A 21183-nucleotide genomic window follows, 5' to 3' on the forward strand; every position below is an offset into this window, starting at 1 on the left:
TCTACAAGAGGGAAAGAGGAAGAAGCCAAGAACCTAGAGACTCAATGTCGTGGCCTCCTGAATAATTCTCCCATGAGAAACTCCCTCCCTCTGGCTTTGGTTACCATGTCCAGCTGCTGACAGGTTGGTTCCAACCTGAGCCAGCTTCACAACGAGACGTTGGCACTGCCTAGCTTGTGTGGCATGGTTCCAAATGATGCTACCTCCCCAAAGTAAGAAATGCCCCTTAAGAGCCAGACTTTTGGGTCTTGGAAACTCTTATCTCTTAACGGTTTGTTTTTATTTTTCCTTATTAAAAGGCATATACTCAGCCCTGGCTGGTGTACTCAGTGGTTAGAGAGACGGCCCACACACCGAAGGGTCGCAGGTTCGATTCCTGGTCAAGGGCACGTATCTGGGTTGTAGGTTCGGACCCTGATACCAGTCAAGGTGCATGCGGGAAGCAGCCAGTCCATTTGTCTCTCTGACATCGATGCTGTCCCCCCAGATACACACTCCTTTCCACTCTCTCTAAAAAAAAAATCAATGCAAAAAATATTCTTGGGTGAGGATTAACAAAACGAAACCAAAAAAAAAAGGCATATACTCCTTAGAGTCAACTAAAGATTTATCAGGTAATAGCCAGATTTTACAAAGAAATATTGGCTGGAACGCAGGAGAGATCCTAGTAGAAGATAAAATTGCCCAAAACATACTCTACCACTAGGGTGTGTTTTTTTTAATGAGTTGAAATTTACATAACAAAATTAATCATTTTAAAGCATGCAATTCAGTGGCACGGCGTCCATTCATAACGTTGTGCAACCGTCACCTCTACATAGTTCAGCCCCTGACAATCACTAATCTGCTTGCTGTCTCTATGGATTTACCATTCTGGATATTTCATGTGGGCGGAATTGTACAACACGTGACCTTTTGTGAACTATTGTTGTTGTTTTGAAACACCCACCCCCACCCCGACTCCCCCGCAATATACTGTCCTTTGCCAGGATCAGGGCATAAACTTTTGAAATATCCAGAATGAATGATAATTCCCTGCATGAATGAATAGCTTAAATGCCCCACAACAATGAAAACTCCCTGCATGAATTAAAAGCTTAAATGCCCCACAAAAGTATTTTTCCATCTTTATAATGATGTCTCTACTCTCTCGGAAGCAGAGCGCTAGGCATTGCTGGGGACTCCGCAGGCCCTGAGGGAAGGGGAGAGGAAAGCCCCGAGGCTCTGCAGGCTGCGGGGCACCCGGTGGGGCGGGACTGCAGCTCCAGGAGCTGGCCCAGCGGCACGCACGTGGCCGTCACACTGTGGGGCTGTAGGAAGGCCCGGCCCTTCCCCAGCGGGGACTGTTCAGATCAGCCATCGGCCTCAGAGGAGCCCGCTGCCTCTGGCCACACCTTGTGTGTGCAGTTCAGGAAACCCCAAGTTCATCTGCCAAATTCAGGATACAACCCTGACTGTTCCGGGCTTTTCTTTCTGCCTTTCCCTAATCGCATCTGGGCGTGCTCTCTTAAAGGGGAAGTGGTGCGTTCTGACTGGCCAGGGCCCTCCGCCAGAAGCCAGGAAACGTCTCCCACAAGTCGCATTGCCCAGCGTGTCACAAGCTCAGCCTCCTTATCCTAACGGCAAGGCTGCCTCCCCGGGATGTGTAAGTGCGAGCACAGGGCACGTTGGCCACAGAGGACGCGTGGGGCTGGGCCCAGGTCACTGGATAGAGAGCCTGGCAGGCGGGGCGTGCTGTCAGCCCAGGACCCAGTTAGCGAGCCTGAGCTTTAGCAGAGCCGGTGCCCCGGGCTGTGGGCTGGTGAGGCGTGGAGTGGGGAGATCTGCTGCCTCAGAAAGAGGTCAGGAGTAGGAGGCTGGGTTGGGGACCAGTCTATTTTGGACAGCCAGCCCTTCTGGAGGCACACGCCTCGGGGCCTGGGCAGGAACGGAGTGGAAAATTTTATAGCTCACCTGTCCTAGCCCCGGGAAGCCAGCGGTAGTGAACCTCACCAACGTGTCCCCCCCACTTCCCTGCCTTTACGTGCAGCTCCAGCAATAGGCATTTATCTCTTTGGCAGTTATTTTTCTTTGTCATTTGTATCTGTGGTTTGTGTTAGGAAATGTTGCGGGTCTCCTTTACTCAAACTTTAAAATTGCTTGAAACGAGTGACCTGTCTTTTTTCTTCTGTCCTATTCCTGGATGGTGCTGGGCCCCGCGTGTGCACACAGTGGGCCCTGCGTAAACCGTGGTGGCCGGCCCGCAGACGGACCGGTTGGCTCAGCAGGGTGATTGGCAGTGTACCTGGCCTGGCTTCTAGCTCGGGTTGAGTTTCCTGCGTGCCCACGGAGAAGTTAAGGGGAAAGGCTCACACACGCTCACGCACGCAGCTAGTTACTAACCCAATGCCACAGTGAGTGACTGGTAGGAAAACAGACCCTTGCTATATTTCAGACTCCTTTCTGCCCTAGATTTTTTGTTTGCATGGTGGTGATAGTTGCTCTTAAGTCATGTAAAAAGCTTTGTTTTCACCCAAATAATTCAGACCTTCTGCTCCTAAAGAAGAGGGCAGAAGGAGACAGGAGGAGGCTGGAGAGGGGCGGGGGGAGGGGGGAAGTGTGTCTCTGTTGGCATATATTGACAGGGCACAGCCACACCCTATTGCAAGACAACTTCCTGTTTGCCACTGCCAACTGCCTCTCCAAGGAGAACAGAAATGGTTCCGTTATTAGTGGCTGCTGTGGGACCACGGCAGCCTGCGGGTGAGCGGTTCTGGGGAACGCTGTGAGCTTAGCAGTGAGTTGAGATTTTGCTCCTTCCATTGTGGGAGATGATGGTCCTGCACGTTGGCACCTGGAGGCCAATACACAGTGGCCTCTCCTTGCTCCTACTGTGTGTCTTAGACAGTGTGCTCCAGGAGGATTCTTGTAAATGGACTAGTTTTAATGCAGGGGAGGGAGAAGGCCGAGAACCACCCACTTAGGAGAGCTACTTCTTGTGTTTTGTTTTAATGTACATTTTCATGTATCAGGGGAACTTATGTGAGTTGGCACCATGGTAGCCACTGTCCATGTGTCACCAATTCTCACAACACTCATTTCTTCAACAGTGAACATACTGAGCATCTATACGCGCGAGACCCTGGGCTAAATGCCAGGAAAAGAGGCTGAGCCAGACACCTGCCCTCGAGGAGGGCTCAGTGGCAGGGTGCTAGCCCACTGACCCGCCGGTCAGAGGTGAGATGCGCTGAGATGGGGCCCTCGGTGTGCTGTCAAGGCACCTTCCCCCTCGTAACCCTGTGATCTAGGCATTATTGTTGCCATTTGGGTAGATAGGAAACTGGGGCTCATGGGGTTAAGTTATTTGCCCAAGTCACAGAGCTAATGAGTGACAAAGCTGGGAGTTGAGCCCAGATCTTTCTGATTCCAGAGACAGAAGTGTTTGGTCCATATCGCCAGTGACTCACAAAGCTGGTGCAGAGCCTGAGAATCTCCTCAGGACCTTTGTAAAAAATACAGATTTGGGGGTCCTGGCCCTGCTGTCCCAGGGGTGAGGAGCGCTCTGCTGAACCAGGCAGCCCTGAGGTGTAAGTGAGGCCTGGGTGCGTCCTCGGCCTCGTGCCTCAGGATCCGCCCTCCCTTCCTTGAGGTGTGGCAGGACATGCCTGTGCCAGGGACAGGGCTTTTTGATGCTCTTAACCCAGGCTCCTGGGTGAAGGCCACTGATGTTGCTTGCCTCACGACAGTATTGGGAAGAGTCCGTCTAGCTGTTGAGGTATTTTCGACATTGGGAATCCCCGTTCACGTATCTTCTCCCCAAAGATCCCTCGGACTGTGCCTCCAGCTTCGTGAAACTGCAGTTGCTGCTACACCTGTCCCTTTGGTGCCCCTGGGGCCGGGATGATGTCAGCTGTGCCATCTTCAGGTAGAATTCAGCAGCGCGTCCTAAAACTGGAAGTCACGACTTTTCGCCCAAGTTGTGATGGTTCCTATGTTTAAATGCCTGTGACTTGGGTGTGTTGGGCAGTTGTGATGGGCGGTCACTCCGATGGAGAAGTTCCATCCAGTGGAACTCCTTGTCAACCCCTCCACTCCATGTGGCTCCAGACACATGGGAACAGCTGGGGCCATACAAGGCCTAATGGGAACAGGGTTGCAGAGTCCCAGAGATCAGGAGGGCTGTTCCCTGGCCTCAGATCCTTCAGGCAGCAGCTTGCCTCCTGCAGGGAGGGAGCCTGTTCTCTGCCACTCAGGATGAGGAAGTGGTGGCCAGCCCAGAATCTGGGGAGTGTCTCCCTGCCCTGGGGGGACCCTCTGCAATGACAGTGTCTATCTTGTCACCACGTTATAGCTCGGCGCCTGGCACATGGCACGTGCCAAGGAAATGAGTGAATGAATGAGATTTGACTTGGACACATGTTTTCTCTCTCTCCTACCTTTGTACTTGCCCTTGTTTTCTGCGCTTTGACCTCTGGTTAAGCATACGTTAGTGTTTTTGTTGTTGTTTGTTTGTTTGAAATCTTTTTATCGGATGGACTTAAAAAGCTTTAACAAAAACAAAGCCTGTTAAGCAGTTCATCCTATAGCCTTCGCTTTTTTTCATCTAAATACATTATATATTAATATATGTAATGCATGTCTTAAATGTTTGATGTTTTTATAAAGTAATGGTTTTTGTGCTGTTTTTAGCTTTCTTGTGGATTTGGGTTTTCATGTATGAGGGGAGCTTACATGAAGTGTCTACTGTGAGTTGGCACCATGGTAGCCACCTTCCATGTGTTATCAATCCTCACAACACTCATTTCTTCAGCAGTGAACACAGTGAGACGCCGGGCTAAATGCCAGGGATAAAAAACTGAGCAAGACACCTGCCCTTGGCATTTCCTTAAATTTGAGATAACCCTCATACCTGTCACTTTCAGTCATTTATTTAACGTCGTGTGGGTTGATTTGGGTGTGTTTTACTATTGTAAACAGGTGCTGCTGAAAATATCTTTGAACATTCGGGGGGGGGGGGGGTGAAGGCGGCGATATTTCCTTGAGGTCTATTTTCCAGACTAAAATAACCAAATCGCCCAATCAAAGGCTGGAAGTGTGTTTTAGTTCCTGTTTATAGTCACCGGGTTGCTCTCCAGAGGCCTGCCATTCCTTGAAAGTGCCCCCAGCAGTGTGGACATGGGCTTGTTGCCCCATACGTCTGTGTGTGCTGTGTGGTTGGTTTGTTTTCCTTTGAGCGCGGGTAGATGTCTAGTGAGGTCATCCTTAGGGGCTGATGGCAATATTTCGGGGCCCTGGAAATCCTACCTGGGACTCCCCAAACCCTACCCAGTGGTCATTGGTGCCCCAAATTGGTGTCCTAGTATAAATAACCAATAGAAGAGTAGGTGTGAGGTAGAAGCTGCTACCAAGGGGGAGAGATAAGGAGGATACCACGTTCTTGAACTTCCAAGTTGTGTTCTGGGCCAGCTCTGAAAATGGGGATGCTTTGTCAGGCATCACCTTAGAGGTTGTGCTGCTGAAGTGCAGAGGGAAGAGAGCATCGCGCAGTGTGGCACGGTGGAGAGGGCACCGGCTCCAGGGCCAGGCAGGCCAGGGCTCTCCTCCCGGCTGCTGAGGTCTGCGTGACCTTGCCTTTTTTCATAACCTTTCTGAGCTTTAATGTCCTGTCTATACCAAGGACCTAACAGTACCCACTTGTGGGGTTTGTTGGATAGATGGCATGAGCTGGCACGTAGTAGGCACTCAAGAAATGCTGCTTCTGACACTGGCTGTTAGGGCTCAGTTGGTTGGAGTATCATCCCATTCACCAAAATCTCTCGGGTTCAATTCCCGGTCAGGGCACGTACCTAGGTTGTGGGTTTGATCCTCATCAGGGCGCTTATAGGAAGCAACTGATCTCTCTCTCTCTCTCTCTCTCTCACTCTCTCTCTCTCTCTCTCTCTCTCTCTCTCCTTCCCCCTTCCTCCCCGCCCCCACCCTTGGGTGAGGATTTAAAAAAAAAAAGAAAGAAATGCTGCTTCTCTTCCTGACCACACAGAGTGACCACATCACCCAGAAACCAGCCCAGAGCCTGGGGACGTAAGGTCTGAGCGTGTGAGCCACGGGCCCACACTGGCATTTGTCACTGCGCCCCAGGCCGTGCCTGCTGCCTGGCAGTGGGTGGGCGTGAGAGAGGAAGGAAGACCCAGTAGAAGCTAATTGGCGACAGGCACCATGCTGTAAGGAAAGGCCCTCCCCCCACACACACCCGCAGCCACACAGGCCCTGGTGTCTTTTAAAGAGGCACTCACTCCAACTCACAAGCGCTCCTGGCACACACACTGCTTGGCATGCTCCGCCTGCCACTCAGGGCCCGCACAGCCACGTGACCTCCCTGTGTCTTCATTTCCTCCCCTGCTGCGGAAGGCCGATTCCATAACCCTCTGCTGACCACCGTGGCACTATATTTAGTGCCTCACTACAGTTGTGGCAAGTGAGACCACAAGCTCAGGCTCTGGCCCCTGCTCCTCCACTTAACAGCCTTGTGGCTTCGGGCAAGTCTCTCGAAGGCAGTTGGCCTCAGTTTCCGTAGCTGTAAATTGGGGAAATACCTGCCTTACCAAGTGCTTCCTGCCCGGTCCCCCTTGCTGAGGCCTGTGCTCTGCCCCTCACGCTCCAGCTGCAGTTACTTTGGGAAGGAGGTCCTCAAAATTCCAAGTTGTCCTTTATGGAAAGCATCCTGACTACAGCTACTAACGCAGATGGAATTCATTGATAAAATAGAACCTGGCTAATGATTTGCCAGGTGCCTGCCCTCGGAGGTGGAGGCTGAAGGAGACTCCGGTGCTAGTCTAAGCCCCGGGTGAGCTCGCACCCCGTGGTGGGCCACCAGGGACTCTGGTGCTCAAAGTGTTGGGAGGGGGTTGGCCCCTTAAAAACCATGTGGGGAAATTCCCAACAAGTTCTTTCTAAAACTGGTACAGGGCGCCACAGGGGTGCTGGGGGCCAGCTCATTCACCAGGCGTCTGTGCTCAGGTTTTCAATGCAGGACGTTGGTACTGTATGAAAATATCTCAGTGAATTAGCACGGGGAGAGGAGAGGGCTCTGAATTTTTACTAAAATGGTCTGAGAACCTGGTGGATTTTACCTGCAGAGAATAAGGGGAGAGAATTGTGGAGACACCAGGGTTCCCTGCGCTTAACAGAGATGTTTAGAATTCTGAGAATCGAGGTCTCCAAGCACCTGCTCAACTAGTCTCGGGGATTGTGCCCTGGAGTCACACAGGGATTGTAAGGTGCCTGTGGGGAAGCATGGTCGTAGGACAGCCAGCTGCTGAGGCCGTGGTCTGGACCTCCTGTGGTGGAAGTGTGAAAAAGTAAAAGGATTTGGTTTTGTGTTTCTTTGGTCCTCGTCCCCAACTCCTTGGGCTTGAAGTCTCAGGCTGTGGCATGGGGTTGCTGACTGGTACCAGAAGCTGCCCAAACACCTGTTTCTTTCCTCTCCCTAGGGGAGAAGGTGCCCTGCTGGAATGCCCGATCACAGGAGGGGGCAGCAGGCTCTTCCAGGTGGCTCCCATCCGCTGCAGCACCTTCTGGCGTTTCACGGTGGTAGAGCTTAGCAGGGGTCCTCAAACTTTTTAAACAGGGGGCCAATTCACTGTCCCTCAGACCGTTGGAGGGCCGGACTATAGTTTTAAAAAAAAACTATGAACAAATTCCTATGCACACTGCACATATCTTATTTTGAAGTAAAAAAACAAAATGGGAACAAATACAATATTTGTATTTGCATGTGGCCCGCGGGCCGTAGTTTGAGGACCCCTGGCTTAGAGTTAAGACCACGGGCTCTAAAGACATGCCCAGATCTGATGTTTCCTAGTTCCAGGACCATGGGCAACTCAGACCTCTGAGCCTCAGTTTCCTCCTCTGTAGAACAGAGATATTGCAGGAACTAAATGCTATCAAGTGTTCAGTAGTCTTAATAAATTTTTATTACTATTGGCCAAAGGACAGGAGGAGGGAGACCAGCGGTTGCTGATCCCAGAGCACGCATCTAGGCTGTGTTTGATGTAGTAGACACTTAATTCTGCATGGGTGTTCCCACAGTGGTTTTATGCTTCGCCTCAGTAGGTGAATGGTACTCATATTCAACATTCGCACAATAAATTGGTTTGATCTTTCTGTCACACAGTCTGGAAAGAAATGTGTTGCAATAAACTAGCAAACGTTCCCTGTACCTCAAAGAAAATATCCTAAATCACTTCTGAAATAAATTGGGGTTTTTTTAAAGCTAGACAGTAAGTAGAGAGTAAGAGAGTGACTAAGTAATTAAGAGCACGTCAGTGATTGAAGATTACCTAACCATTTAAAATGGCCTGTGTATGGGAGTTAGAAATGTATAAATAGAATAATGTCAATTGAAAAAGAATAATCCAAAATATCCATTGATTACAGTCTTGTTAACACATCTCATCTGTGTACATTAACAAAGATTGAGAAAATGTGAAGGGACGGGCTCTTTTTCTCTAAAATTGCTTCAGTCTAGAAAAGATTTTAACAGTGAATAAAAAGCACCATGTTCTATAAAATCTTTCTGGGAAGGGCAAATGGAATTTAAATAATTATAAAAGCCTACCTAAGGCATTCCTTTGGCCCAAAGAAGATGAAGGCTTGTATCAGAATGATTGTAAAATAAAACTGGACCCTTTACTCAGAGACATTCCACCTGCACCGCAATATCCTTTTACAATAAACTAACTGTCTCCTGCTATCACCAGCCCACCCCGCCTCTCTGCCAAATACAAAGCCTTGTGAGTAATCTATGGACGGGTCCTTACCGACCAGGGAAACACAGGTTGAGTAGGAATGGATCTTTCTGGAAAGCGCTCCCTACTCTCCTTGAGCCAGACCCGTGTTGCCCATGTTCAAAGCTTAACTGAGTGAAGTGTGGGAGCCAGCTCCCGAGGGAAGCTGCTCACTCGGACCAAGGTCCCCACTCCAGATGCTCGCACGGCCTCCCTCGCAGGCCCCAGTGAGAGAGCTTGAAACAGTGGTAGATTGAATTCAGTCCAAACACCATGGAACAGTTTATATGTAGAAAATATCTTTTTTTAATCTGTTCATTGGAATACAAACACACACACAAATTGAGGGTAAAGGACTAGCTTCAAGTTTTGATGAATATTCTCTCATCTGTAACTTGTTCTTTCAGCTGGTCATTTGCGGAACTAAAATACAAAACCAAGAAGATAGCTCATCCACTGATTTAGTGTTTTGTGAGTTTAGTGGCAGAACAGGTCGGCAGAACTGCTAACCAGAATCCTCTGTGAACGTGATTTTGGAGTTACTGGTCTGGCCCATTCATTCTGTCCTTAGTGACCCCCCTTCCTTGTGACTTAACTTGATTTATTTGTATTATTATTTTTAATTAAAAATTATTTTGGTGCTGACATTACTTAACTGTTAGTTTAGCTAAATAAAATTTCTCTTTGTTATCAAGACTGGTCTCCCCACACCCCCTCTAACCAGCTTCAGCAAGTTGATAGCAAATGAGCGAAGGAAGACTGCAGAAAAAGCCAAAGCAGTAGTGGTTAAAAAGCAACGTCTTATTTTAGTTTTGGAAACCTCTGCCAAAAAAGAAATTGCTAAGCAAAACATTTCTGAAGGGGAGAAAGAACTGTGGGTTTAAGTGAGAAGAGGACTTGGTTCTAGGCTCAGCATTCCCTCCGACTGGTTTTGCCCTAAGCAGGTAATAGAGAAACTCTCTAATCATCACCTCATCAGTCAGCAAGGAGGTGGGATGAACAGACTTTTAAGACCCGGTTTTAACCTCCCGTAACTCTCATTCCTGGAGTTCCCAATCTCCTGGCTCCAAATCTTGGTCCCAGCCCACCCCATTCCCCGCCTCCTTGAGGAGTGTCTCGGCCCCATTCCTTGTGTAGCCATTGGCCCTGACCTTGGCGAGTCACCTCTCCTCTCTGGGTCTTCTCTGGCCAGTCAGGCGCGAGGAGGGTGAGATGGCTGGCTGCCTCCTGCCTGTCTCACAGGGGTTGTAAAGGCCGGTGCAATTTCACGAAGGATGAATTCCTCCGAGGAAGAGCCTGCCTGGGTAAAATATCTCAGTACTTCAGCTGTGATTATTGCTGTAACATTCAGGGATCGTGAGGGATGAGAAGAGAAGGAGCAGGTGTAAGTATGCCCTGTGTTTACGATAATGACATGGAAAGAGGCCTTAGAAGGCATCTAGGGTCCCACTTCACTTACAGATACAGACAGGGAAACTGAGGGAGTTGAAGTGGTGAACTCCAGGCCATAAGCTTACTCATGTGGCATGTCTGGAGCTGGAGCCTAGATCTCCTGGCTCCCAACCGAGGGTTCTTTCTACAGCAAAACAGAGATCCTGGAACTGGCTCTTGGTTTCCAAAACCTTCCACGGGCTGGCTCTGGAAACCGCGTGTCTGCACAGTCTGCTCTGATTTGGTGAAGAAACGTTACCTGTGAAGTTATTCAGTGTAGGCAACGTCTGAGCACTGGTCAGGCAAAAACACCCAGCAGTCAGAGGATCCTCATTCGTCCACTTTCCCCCACAATTCCCAGTGTCCCAGAGGACTAGAGGCGGTCCGCTCTGAGAGGGCCTGGTAGGCGCTGGTACGCGGGAGCACAGAGGAACTCCAGAGTCCCATTTCAGAGAGCCAAGGTTGTCTGGCTTTCTTCTCCTGGGCCAGGTGCCTGGAACCGCAGCCAGCAGTGTCTCCTTGGTGAGAGAAGCCTGAGACTCAGCTTAGAGCTGGAGGGAGAAGGTGGTCTGCATCCTTGCCTCCCACCTCGATCCAGATTATGGATCTCTAGTTCTTCCCACCGGACATTTGTCATCATTTCATTTATTTTTTGAACGCATATTAACTAGGCACTCACTGGATGTGAGGCCCTGGAGAGGCACAAGAGAGCCAGACGGGACTTAGGATTTCAGAGCCTTTGTGTTTTGGACGGTCCCGGATTCCTTCCTGTAATCGTGTACAAAGTTTCAGGGCATCTATAAATGTGCATCTTTCTTGGGAGAGGGTCCTTAACTTTGATCAAATCCGTTGTTACCCTGTAACAGCTAAGTACACTGTGGGTGGACACTAGAACCTTGCTTCATGCACCTGCTGTCCCGGTCAAGTGTCCTCACCCTACCTATTGCATCGAGACCACGGGGCTGACTGGGTGTGAACAAGTGAGGCACGTCTGCCCAGAGCTCTGGTATTTTCTGTTGAACCCCAGGAAGCTGTGCCTGCCCTCCCACGTCCAGGCCCCACATCTGTAGATTCTGCCTCATGGGTCGATGTCCTCCTGCATATCTTGGCTTAGCAGCTGCAACCCCAGACCTCAGTGCGCCCTGGAGAGGCCACAGCTGGCATGTGGGCAGAAGCTGTGCCACTCCTGGTTCTCGAAGACTCTTTCATTCAGCCCTTGCTGGGCCTTCTGACCGTAGTGATCCTGCTGCTAGTCGGGTTGAAGAACTCCCTGTTTATTCTCTTGAGAGTCCTACCCTGCCCACTGCTCTGAGGGACCTTATTGCTTCTGGGTAGCTTCCTGGGGGTCATGTTGGCTATATGGCTATCCCACTGTGTTCAGGTGACACCTGGGGTGTCCCCTCTGCTAGTCCTGTCAAAGTTGTTTTGCAGAAGGAAGGCCTGGTAAATGCCTCCCATGAAAATCCTCGTTTAGCTTATCAGCGTGACGTTTAATACCGCAATTCAGAAAGCCATCACGGCTAGTTGGTGAGAGAGGAGCAGATGTCATGAGAAACCGTAGTCAGTAGGCAAAGGAAATATGTTTCAATATGTGGATTTTCATTTTAAGTTACTGATCAGAGTCTCCACTGGTATTTGTGGAAATATTTTAAAAGTTATAATAAAGGAATTGAGTAAGGCAACTGCTCATTCAGGAAAACAAACAAACAAAAAACAGACCGTGGTCAGAACTGAGGCTTCAGAGATGCGGACGTTGTGGGATAAGCACTTCCTGTCTGCCTGCTGTGTGAGCGAGGCATGAGTGTGTGAGACTCACCTGCTGCCGCGGGTGTGCTGAGCTCCATTCTGTCTCCCTCTGTAGAGAGAAGACACGGTTCAATGTGCAGACCTTCTCCCTCTCCAGCGTCTCCACCCTCCAACTCCAGGACATCACTAGTACAGGTGAAGACAAAAGCCTGTCTCAGCGGCCATAACTCTGCCAGCAGCACCTCAAAGCCATTCAAAACGCCCAAAGACAATCTACTTACCTCCAGCAGCAAACAGCACACAGTCTTTTCTGCGAAAGGATCAAGGGACAAACCATGGTGAGTGTCCCCGTCACCACGGGAAACAGTGTTTACCCTCTGGCTTTGTTCCTGGGCGTCTTGTCTAAGGAGGGAAGGGACAGAAAACCCAAATGATGGGGTGAGAAACCGAAACATGGGAGGGAACACGGGACCTTAAAGTGTCATATGCCTCAGAGCTGAGCCAAGTTGTGTCTAAGGAAAGGGTAACGGGAAATATTCCTCCGTGATGCAGTCACCTCTCAATTTTCTGCCCCAGTGAAGAGACGCATTGGTGTAAGCAATCAAAGGCACGGCCAGTCTGCCCAGCCGGGAGCAAGCCCTGGTCCTGTGCCCCTCCCTCCTCTGGGAGGCAGACCCCCAGAGAGCCTCCCTGCTGTGAGCAGCTGGGTTCTGCTCCTCGGAATAGCTGCCAGCAGAGGCAGGCGATGGGGACTGACCACGGGAGGAAGAGAGCAAATCCAAAGAGAATGTCACCCCTGTGATGGGGTGGGACAGAGCTGCTTGCAGGTGACTGGAAAATCAGAGACTTTTAATTCATTGTTTTATCTCAGCCTTTATCAGAAAGTCATAAAAGTTACCTGTGGAAAGGACAGATAGGAAACCAAAGTGAAAACGAGGACAGGAAGCAGATGAGTACAGGCATACCTCTGAGATAATGCTGGTTGCAGGCCACCGCAATAAAGCGAGTATCGCAGCAAAGTGGGTTATAATATTTTTGCTGGTAGAGGATCGTGTCTTCAATTTGTAAAAAAAAATTACAATATCTGCCCTGGCCAGTGTGACTCAGTTGGTTGAGAGTCATCCCGTGCACGCAAAAGTTGCCAGTTCAATTCCCGGTCAGGGCATAAGCCCAGGTTGCGGGTTCAATCCCTGGTCAGGGTTCTTGCAGGAGGCAACTGATTGTTGTTTCTCACATCGATATTTCTCTCTCTCTCTCTCCCTCCCCCTTCTCTCTCTCTCTAAAATCAATAAAACTATTTTTTTAATGCAACATCTGTGAAGTACAGGAAAGTGAAGCACAATAAAACAAGGTATGCCTGTATCTTCAAATGCTGAGGGACCCTAATTGGAACTCTTAAGGACTGGCTTGTTACAGAGCCTCATGAAGACAGACAAGGGCTAATTGTGGAGTCTGTCTGATTTATATATTTAAAGAGAAAAAGTGTTCTGTTAATTAGTGATAGTTAATTACACTTAAGTTCATACCTAGGAAAGCTGTGGTCTAAAATCATCCGCCAATTGGTTTGTCGTTGCATGCTGGGGATTATGATGACTTTGTAAAGAGCTAATTATGCTAGATCAAGTAGAGCCTTGTGGTAGTGTTTAGCCACAGCTGTCAAGGAGGGGAGTTACCTGTCCTGCCGGTGGGCCTCGTGGACAAGCTTTGCTCTCTTCTGATTGCTAGGATCTGAGGTCAAGCCTATAGGACAGTGGTTCTCAACCTTCTGGCCCTTTAAATGCAGTTCCTCATGTTGTGACCCAACCATAAAATTATTTTCGTTGCTACGTCATAACTGTAATGTTGCTACTGTGATGAATCGTAATGAATCTGATATGCAGGATGGTCTTGGGCGACCCCTATGAAAGGGTCGTTCAACCGACCGCCAAAGGGGTCGCGACCCACAGGTTAAGAGCCGCTGCTAAAGGAGGATGTAGCTGGTTAGGGAAGACCCAGCCTGAAAGTGACAGTGGTGGTGTCTCTGGGCCTCAGGGAGTGAGTCTCCCTCTTAGTCTCCCTCTTAGTGACCTCAGAAAGCACCTGAAGATTGTTTGTTGAGGCAACATCAGGTGTCCTGATGTAAGCACAAACTCCAGAATTGCTGCCTGTGTACAAATCTCAGCTGGGTGACTTTGGGCAAGTTACTTGATCTTGGTGGACCTCAGTTTTACTCATCTGTAAAATGGGCTAGGAATAGCTCTATCCCATAGGATTGTTGTGAGGGTTAAGTGAACTGCCTCTTATAAAAGCAGCAAGTGCATTGTCTGGAGCAGAGTACACATTTGCTAAATATTTGATGATAACGTTATCATCATCATTGGTATCACGTGTGATAAAGGACAGCGCTCCTATAAGCGGAATAAAGGTCCAGAACTCAAATATCTCTGAAAAAGTAGAGAATGGCTCTGACTCAGACTGAATTTGAAAATGGAAAAGGATAACATCATTTAATTCGGAGCCCAGAAGTGAGCTACAGAGAACCCAAAAGAGGGAAGCGAGGCAGGGGGCTCAGGGGAAATAAGCCCAGAGGAGACTCTGGGGTCACAGAAGATCATAAAATGAACACAAAAAAATGATAAATGGTAAACGTGGTCCCAGGGAGGTGAGACTCGGCACCAGAAATCCTTCCAGGAGACCAAGCTTTGGGAAAACCCCTGGGATTAGATCCGTCTCCACATTTGATTCCACCGACTTAACACGTACTTAGTAAGACCTGCTGTGGGCAAGGCCCCTTCCACTAGAGGCAGAAGGTGCTTTTGAAAGAATTGGTAAAAACTAGCTAGGGCCCAAAGAAAAGCAACCAAAAGAAGTACAAGGAGGGAAATGGCTCTTATAAGAAAAAGGCTCCAAAACCTAGAGCCCTTGCCTGTGTAAAGGACAGAAAGCTAATGGTCAATTTACCTAAGTTGAAGTAGGTAGATATTCTGCAGACAGACCCAGGGTTGCACCATGAAAAAGGCTGAGTGTTGATTACAGGGGTCTCACCTTCCATCAGTCAGGCTACCATCCCCCTACCCACCTTCGCCAGGGACATATGTTGGGAAGGCCGGAAAGATCTGCCTTAGAGACTTCCCAGGCTCCGCATCAGTTCAGAGAGGCCTCCCCAGAGACCATGTGGAAGAATGGGCACTGAGCTAGGAGCAAGAAAAGCCAGTTCTGCCGAAACCCGTTTGGCTCAGTGGATAGAGCGTCGGCTTGCGGACTGAAGGGTCCCAGGTTCGATTCCGGTCAAGGGCATGTACCTGGGTTGCGGGCACATCCCCAGTAGGAGATGTGCAGGAGGCAGCTGATCGATGTTTCTCTCTCATCGATGTTTCTAACTATCTCTCTCCCTTCCTCTCTGTAAAAAATCAATAAAATATATTTAAAAAAAAAAAAAAGCCAGTTCAAAGGAGCACCCTTCTAGTTGCTAGATGGGATGCTGCTTGATGAATGAATCACTTAATAAAGCCTATGTAGATCTTAGAAAACAAAAGGCACCACTTTAAGTCCCAGTTCAGTCACTGTCCTCCTGTGTGACCTTGAACAAATTACTTAACTTCTCGGCGTCTCATTTATTTTCAAGCCTAGAAATTTTGTGATTCTACATCACAATATTATCTCAAAAATTTTCAAAGATTCCTATTGAATTAAGAGTTTAGCCCCTCGGCCCAACATAAGGGACCCTCTACAAACTGCCTCTAAACCCCCTAATCCAATCCTGATCATGCAATAGCATCCTATTACTCCAGCTTCTCTCCCATGTCTTCGCCTGGTACCTCTGCCTAGAATATCCGTCTGTCTTTGCTCAACCATTTAATGAGCATCTACTATAATACTACGTGTCAACTCTATAACGAGCACTGGGGATGTATTGGTCCCACTGATGTCACCTATGGAACCTTTGTGCCCATTAGAAAAAGGCCTGGATACAGTCCAGGACCAGGGTACACGATTGGCCGGCGGTCTTCATCCCCTACTTTACTTCCTCAACCAGACCGCCTCATGCAATGCAGGACCTGCACAACTGCACACTGCAGCTCTGGGGATGCAGAGTTAAATAAGACAGACACCGTCTTGGGGAGCCTGTAAAAAGAGACATTAGCTAACACAGAGGACTATGTGATAAGAGCTAAGATACTGGGAGCACAGAGGAAGGGCAGCTAACCCAGGCTGAGGACTCAGAAAAGGTTTAGAAGAGGTTGCACAGAGCTGAATTTAAGGATAAGTAGAAATGAGCTAGACAAAGAAAACCAGGTTACAATGGTAACTGTTAGGATTTATTGGTTGGTTGGTTGGTTTGTTTTATTGATTTCAGAGAGGAAGGGGGAGGGAGAGAGAGATAGAAACATCAGTGATGAGAGGGAATCATTGATTGGCTGCTTCCCGCACGCCCCCTACTGGGGATCGAACCCACAACCCAGACATGTGCCCTGACCCGGAATCGAACCATGACTTCCTGGTTCAACCACTGAGCCACACCGGCCAGGCAGGTTATATAATTTTTTACCATCATTAAAAAAAAAATTTTTTTAAAGCAAGTGGGAAGGGTGTCCCAGGCAAAGGTAACAGAATGGGCAGAAGTATTTGCATGTGGCAGGGGAGACAGATGAACTGGGTAGGTGGCTGGGTAGATTATCAAGTTCTACTATATGTACTAAGTTCAGGAATTTGGACGTCCCCTGAAACTGCATAGAGCTCTTAAAGGAGCAGCTTTCAATTGTACTGAGGTCACCCTGACCGCAAGATAAGGGATGGCTGGAGGTGCCACTCAGGAAGCAGCAAGTGAGGATGCTTTTGTGTAATCCAGGTGAGACGTAACGACAGCATGGACCCAGGCGGTGGTAGTGGGCATATGCAGAAGGGGCAAGATGGGAGAAATATTAAGGCAGAAAACAGCACAGGGCTTTGAGCTGGTTGTATATAGGGCTTGCAATACAAGGGAGGAGTTGAGGATGATGTCTAGGGTCTTGACTTGGGCAAAGAGGTGACTGGTCCTGTCACTTGCTCAAGAAAAGGGCAGAAAGGTCCAGAGTTTAGGGTGGGGAGGAGAGAATGAGTTCAGCTGAGGAGTCCATGGAGCTCGAAGTATCTGAGAAACACGTATCTAGAGCTGTTGGCGGGCACTGAATGTATGGGCCCAGAGGCCAAGAGAGAGCTGTGTGTTGGGAAGGGAGATTTGGAAGTTGTCAATGTAGACAACCAGGGACACTGAAGCCATGGTTCCAGCTGGGGCCTCCCAGGAAGGTACGAGGCTTGAGAAGAGCAGGAACCAAGGTCGGGTCCCTGGGGAAGCAAGGTTCCTTCCACAGCATCCTGCCCCTTCTCTCCTGGCCCAAGTCCTCACTGTTCCGCACTGCCTATCCCACCGGCCGCCTTTGCTCGAAGCCCTTCTCTCATTCCTTCCTCCTGGGCAGCCTCCTGATGTGCTGGTGTGGACCTCATTTTTACCCCACCTGCGACCCTGTGTGTGATGCCACAGCTAGGCTTCCTGTATCCCTTCCGCTCAGCAGTCACGGCAGGCCTCCTGCACAGCAGGCCACACTCCGCAAACACAGTCAGTCCCCTTGTCAGGAAATACTGGTTGAATTGAATGAAATGGGTTGTAAGATTTCCATTCCTGGAGGCTGTTAACTTTTTATCTGCAATTGCTTGGACCGGCACTAGCCAATGGCCATATAATGTGTGCCACACGTGTAATTTTAAATTTTCTAGTAGCCACATTAAAAAAGTAGGGGAAAAGGCAAAATTCGTTTTTAATAATGTATTTTCTTTCACCTCACATACCTACAATGTTATCATGTCAACATACCATCATTGATATCATTTACGTTCTTTCTTTCATGTCTTCAAAATCCTGTGTTTTACACTGACAGCACATCTCCATTTGGAGATCTAAATTTTCATCAGAAATATTTGACCCATATTTAAACTTTATTAAAAATTCACAATTATAAAACAGATTTGCATACCCACGTTGTTCCAAACATACTTAAACATTCTCTAACAACTGAATCAACAGTACCTATCTTTACATGTTAATGAATTAAAATGAAATAAATTTTAAGATTGAGTTCCCTGTCCAGCACAGATCTGGACACCTAGGCCAGGGGACCCTGGGTGGGTCTCTGTCCCCTGCCTCCCAGGTCCATGAAGGTGGCTCCTCCATCTCTTTCATGTGCCTCCAGACAGGCGCTCCTAAGTTCCAACGTGGAAGGAACTCTCGCTTCTTTCTCACATTAGCCTGCAGCTGGGTGTGCGGTGGCACTGACCCCGGGGACCCGATCGGGCCTTGCAGTCTCCCCGGCTGACGTTCCGTTCCCCTGCTCCAAAGGAGCTCCGTCTGCATTGGCCCTGGAGGCCAGGAACACAGCAGCCACACTTGGCCTTCAGACTGGAGTTAACAGCAGGTCAGGGGCGCCCTTTCTCGAGTAGCTCAGATGCACGTGTGCAGTGATAAACACCAGTGCTGAATCCAGGCAGACTCCCTGGCCCCTCACACAGATTCAGATGGTCTGTGGATTTGTTGTTTCTCCCTTCAAGTCTGAGGAGATTAAAAATAGCTCTGCATTAGCAGAAGGGGGGAAACAGAGAGGCGTGTCCCTGGATATGTCCCCTGCAGGTCTGCCGGCAGCACTCCCTGCTGGCCCTACACCCCGGATCCCAGAGCACCTCCTCTGTCCTTCTGGGAAAGGTAGAGACGGTCCCCAGTGGATGTCAAGAGGGAATTATGACTCTTCAGTTCTTTTGAGCTACGATGAGCATTTCAGACTTCACTTATGAGTCCCTCCTTGGCCAGGGGGCTGGCCCCTTGTATTGGGGACCGAATCGGCCAGCCTGACTTTCGCACCTGCTGTCGCTGCAGCTCCGCTGGTCCAGCGAGCCTGCTGAGCTGCTGCGGGAACACAAATCCGCTGATGTGGGCGGGAGCAGGGAGGAGGTTTTCCTCCCCTGCATGGCTTGTTGCCTTCTCCTTGGGCCTTATCAACCCACACACGTGTGCTGCATGCTAAATAGGCTCAGCTATTAAAAATGCAGGAGATGGGCCTGCTGCTCCAGAAGGAAAACGAGCCAAAGCAAGAGAAAAACCAGCAGGCGCCCGGCCTCCCGTGTGCCGACAGCGTGGTGGGAGGAGACTGTCTCCTCCTCTGGACGCTTCCACTGGGAGGCGTGTCCGCCCCGAGTGGGGGGGCTCGGGCAGGAGAAGGGCTCTGGACGCCTTCCCAGCGCTTTATGGGGAGAAAATGATAGCTGAGCAGCCCTGGCTGAGCGCCTTGGGAGAAATGGGACTGGCTTATCGCTTCTGGCCTGGTGTTGGCATGAACTGGGGACAAGAGCCAGTATGGATGGCCCAGAGGAGTCCCCTCAGGGCTTCTGTCAGGCTGGGAAATGCTACAGACCCAAGGGCTGTGGGCCCTTCCGGTGGCCCCACCCCTCTGACCACCCCGATTCCTCAGCAGGATTCTTGCAGTGGCCTCTCTCTGGTCCCCTTGGCCCGCCCTTACTCCAGTCTGCCCTTTGTACCCAGCCTGAGTGCTGGTTGCCCCCACCCCGCTCATAACATTCAGTGGCCCTCACTTGTTTGCCTACAGAGTGGAAGTTTAACCTCTTTGGAGGTGGATATATGATCTGGCATTTCCCACTTGTCCACCTGCTGCTGCCAGTGTTTTAACCCCTTCGTTTTATATTCCAGATGTCCTCATCTATTTGTAGCTCCTCGAACATGTCTTCCACGTGTTGGCACATGCTGCTTCCCTCCCCAGAAGCAGCCTCCCTGCCTTTCCTTACACATGTTTTAAAGTCTCTGTAGGAGCACCACTTCCTCCAGGAAGCCTTCCGGGACTTCTTGCACAGACTGAAATGCTCCTTCCTCTAAGACACCAGTATAAGAACTACCATCGTATATTGTATTATTTGCACCTTTATCCTCCCCTGCTCCCAGCTGGACCTTGAGCTCCTTGGCATCCCCATGTTTCAGCCCAGAATCTGGCACCCAGCAAATATTTCATATGTGAATGTATGATGAGTGAATGAATGAACAAGGCTGTGAAATGAAACTGCTCCTTCCCCTCCTCACAGACATTTTTTCTGGTGCTAAAGGAGCCACAGCTAGAAATAAATTTCTTTTGATTGAGGGGAAACCAGAGTGCCAGTTCCCACTGTGGAATTACTTTTTTTCCTACTACAGTGACTGGAGTTAGGAAGGGAGAACTATGGTCCCGGATGATAAGAAGGAAAAGCTCACTGTACTTTGGCAAGAAGGGAAAGGTATTTTCTTTTAAATGAAAGAGGAGGCAAGTACAGTGCACCCCATACCATGGCCCCTGCATGGGGTTCGTGCCCACGTCCCAGGATGCACTTGGCCACATGAGGAAAACCCTCCTGAGAAGGAGATTGAGGAGTTGGTGTGGCATCCACAGAGGTCCCTCCTGGATCCCCACTTACAACTCCAGCCCCTCACATCGAGATGAGGGGGGACAAGCTGAGGCCAGTTTTTGCCTCTAGTGGTGCAGGTGTGGGGGTCAGAGAGAAGGAGTGGGGCAGTGGATGAGGGCGGGAAGGTGGGGGGTCAGAGGGCAGCAGGTGCAGGTTACTGTGATGAGCCCCAGAGGGGAGGCGGAGAAAGGGCAGGTGGGGAGGAGGACGGGGCGTAGACAGGCCAGCGTATTCAGGCATCTCGGGGAATGCTATCCCTCCCAGGACAGGGAAGCATTAGGAACTTAAACGTTTTAAGTGCTACACGCTGACTGGGTTTTCAAACGGTCAAGGTAAGGACAATGGACAGCTCCTTGGGTATAAACTCAGCTGACCTTGCCAAGTCACAGAAGTGCTCAGAAACAGGGACTAGTGTCTAAATCAAGGGTGGGCAAACTTTTTGACTCGAGGGCCACAATGGGTTCTTAAACTGGACCGGAGGGCCGGAACCAAAGCATGGATGGAGTGTTTGTGTAAACTAATGTAAATTCAAAGTAAACATCATTACATAAAGGGTACGGTCTTTTTTTTTTTTTTTTTTTTTTTTTTTTAGTTTTATTCATTTCAAACGGGCGGGCCGTAGTTTGCCCACGGCTGGCACTAGCCTCTAAATGCAGGCCAGGAGAGCTGGGGAAGGGGAGTGGCATGACGGCGCAAGAGTGTGAGCCAGAGGTTAGTGACCATGGCCCTTCATACCTGCATGGCACGTGGCAGCTTTCGATGCCTTCAGAGCCCCAGCCCCTCTAGAGGA

The 21183-nt window shown here is 49.5% G+C and overlaps 1 protein-coding gene across 7 annotated transcripts in view; it reads left to right on the forward strand.

Annotated features, from left to right (window-relative positions):
* ATXN7L1 (ataxin 7 like 1) overlaps window positions 1-21183 on the forward strand; it is a 227178-nt gene that overhangs the window by 162602 nt on the left and 43393 nt on the right. For 5 of the 7 annotated variants that reach the window (XM_036327551.1, XM_036327552.1, XM_036327553.1 and 2 more), the window contains one exon: window positions 12055-12277. In XM_036327551.1, the coding sequence (XP_036183444.1) occupies window positions 12055-12277 (223 nt within the window). The other 2 variants (XM_036327558.1, XM_036327556.1) reach the window with 2 other exon arrangements.

The sequence above is a fragment of the Myotis myotis genome, unplaced genomic scaffold (genome assembly GCF_014108235.1).
Source record: "Myotis myotis isolate mMyoMyo1 unplaced genomic scaffold, mMyoMyo1.p scaffold_m19_p_11, whole genome shotgun sequence".
Taxonomy (NCBI): domain Eukaryota; kingdom Metazoa; phylum Chordata; class Mammalia; order Chiroptera; family Vespertilionidae; genus Myotis; species Myotis myotis.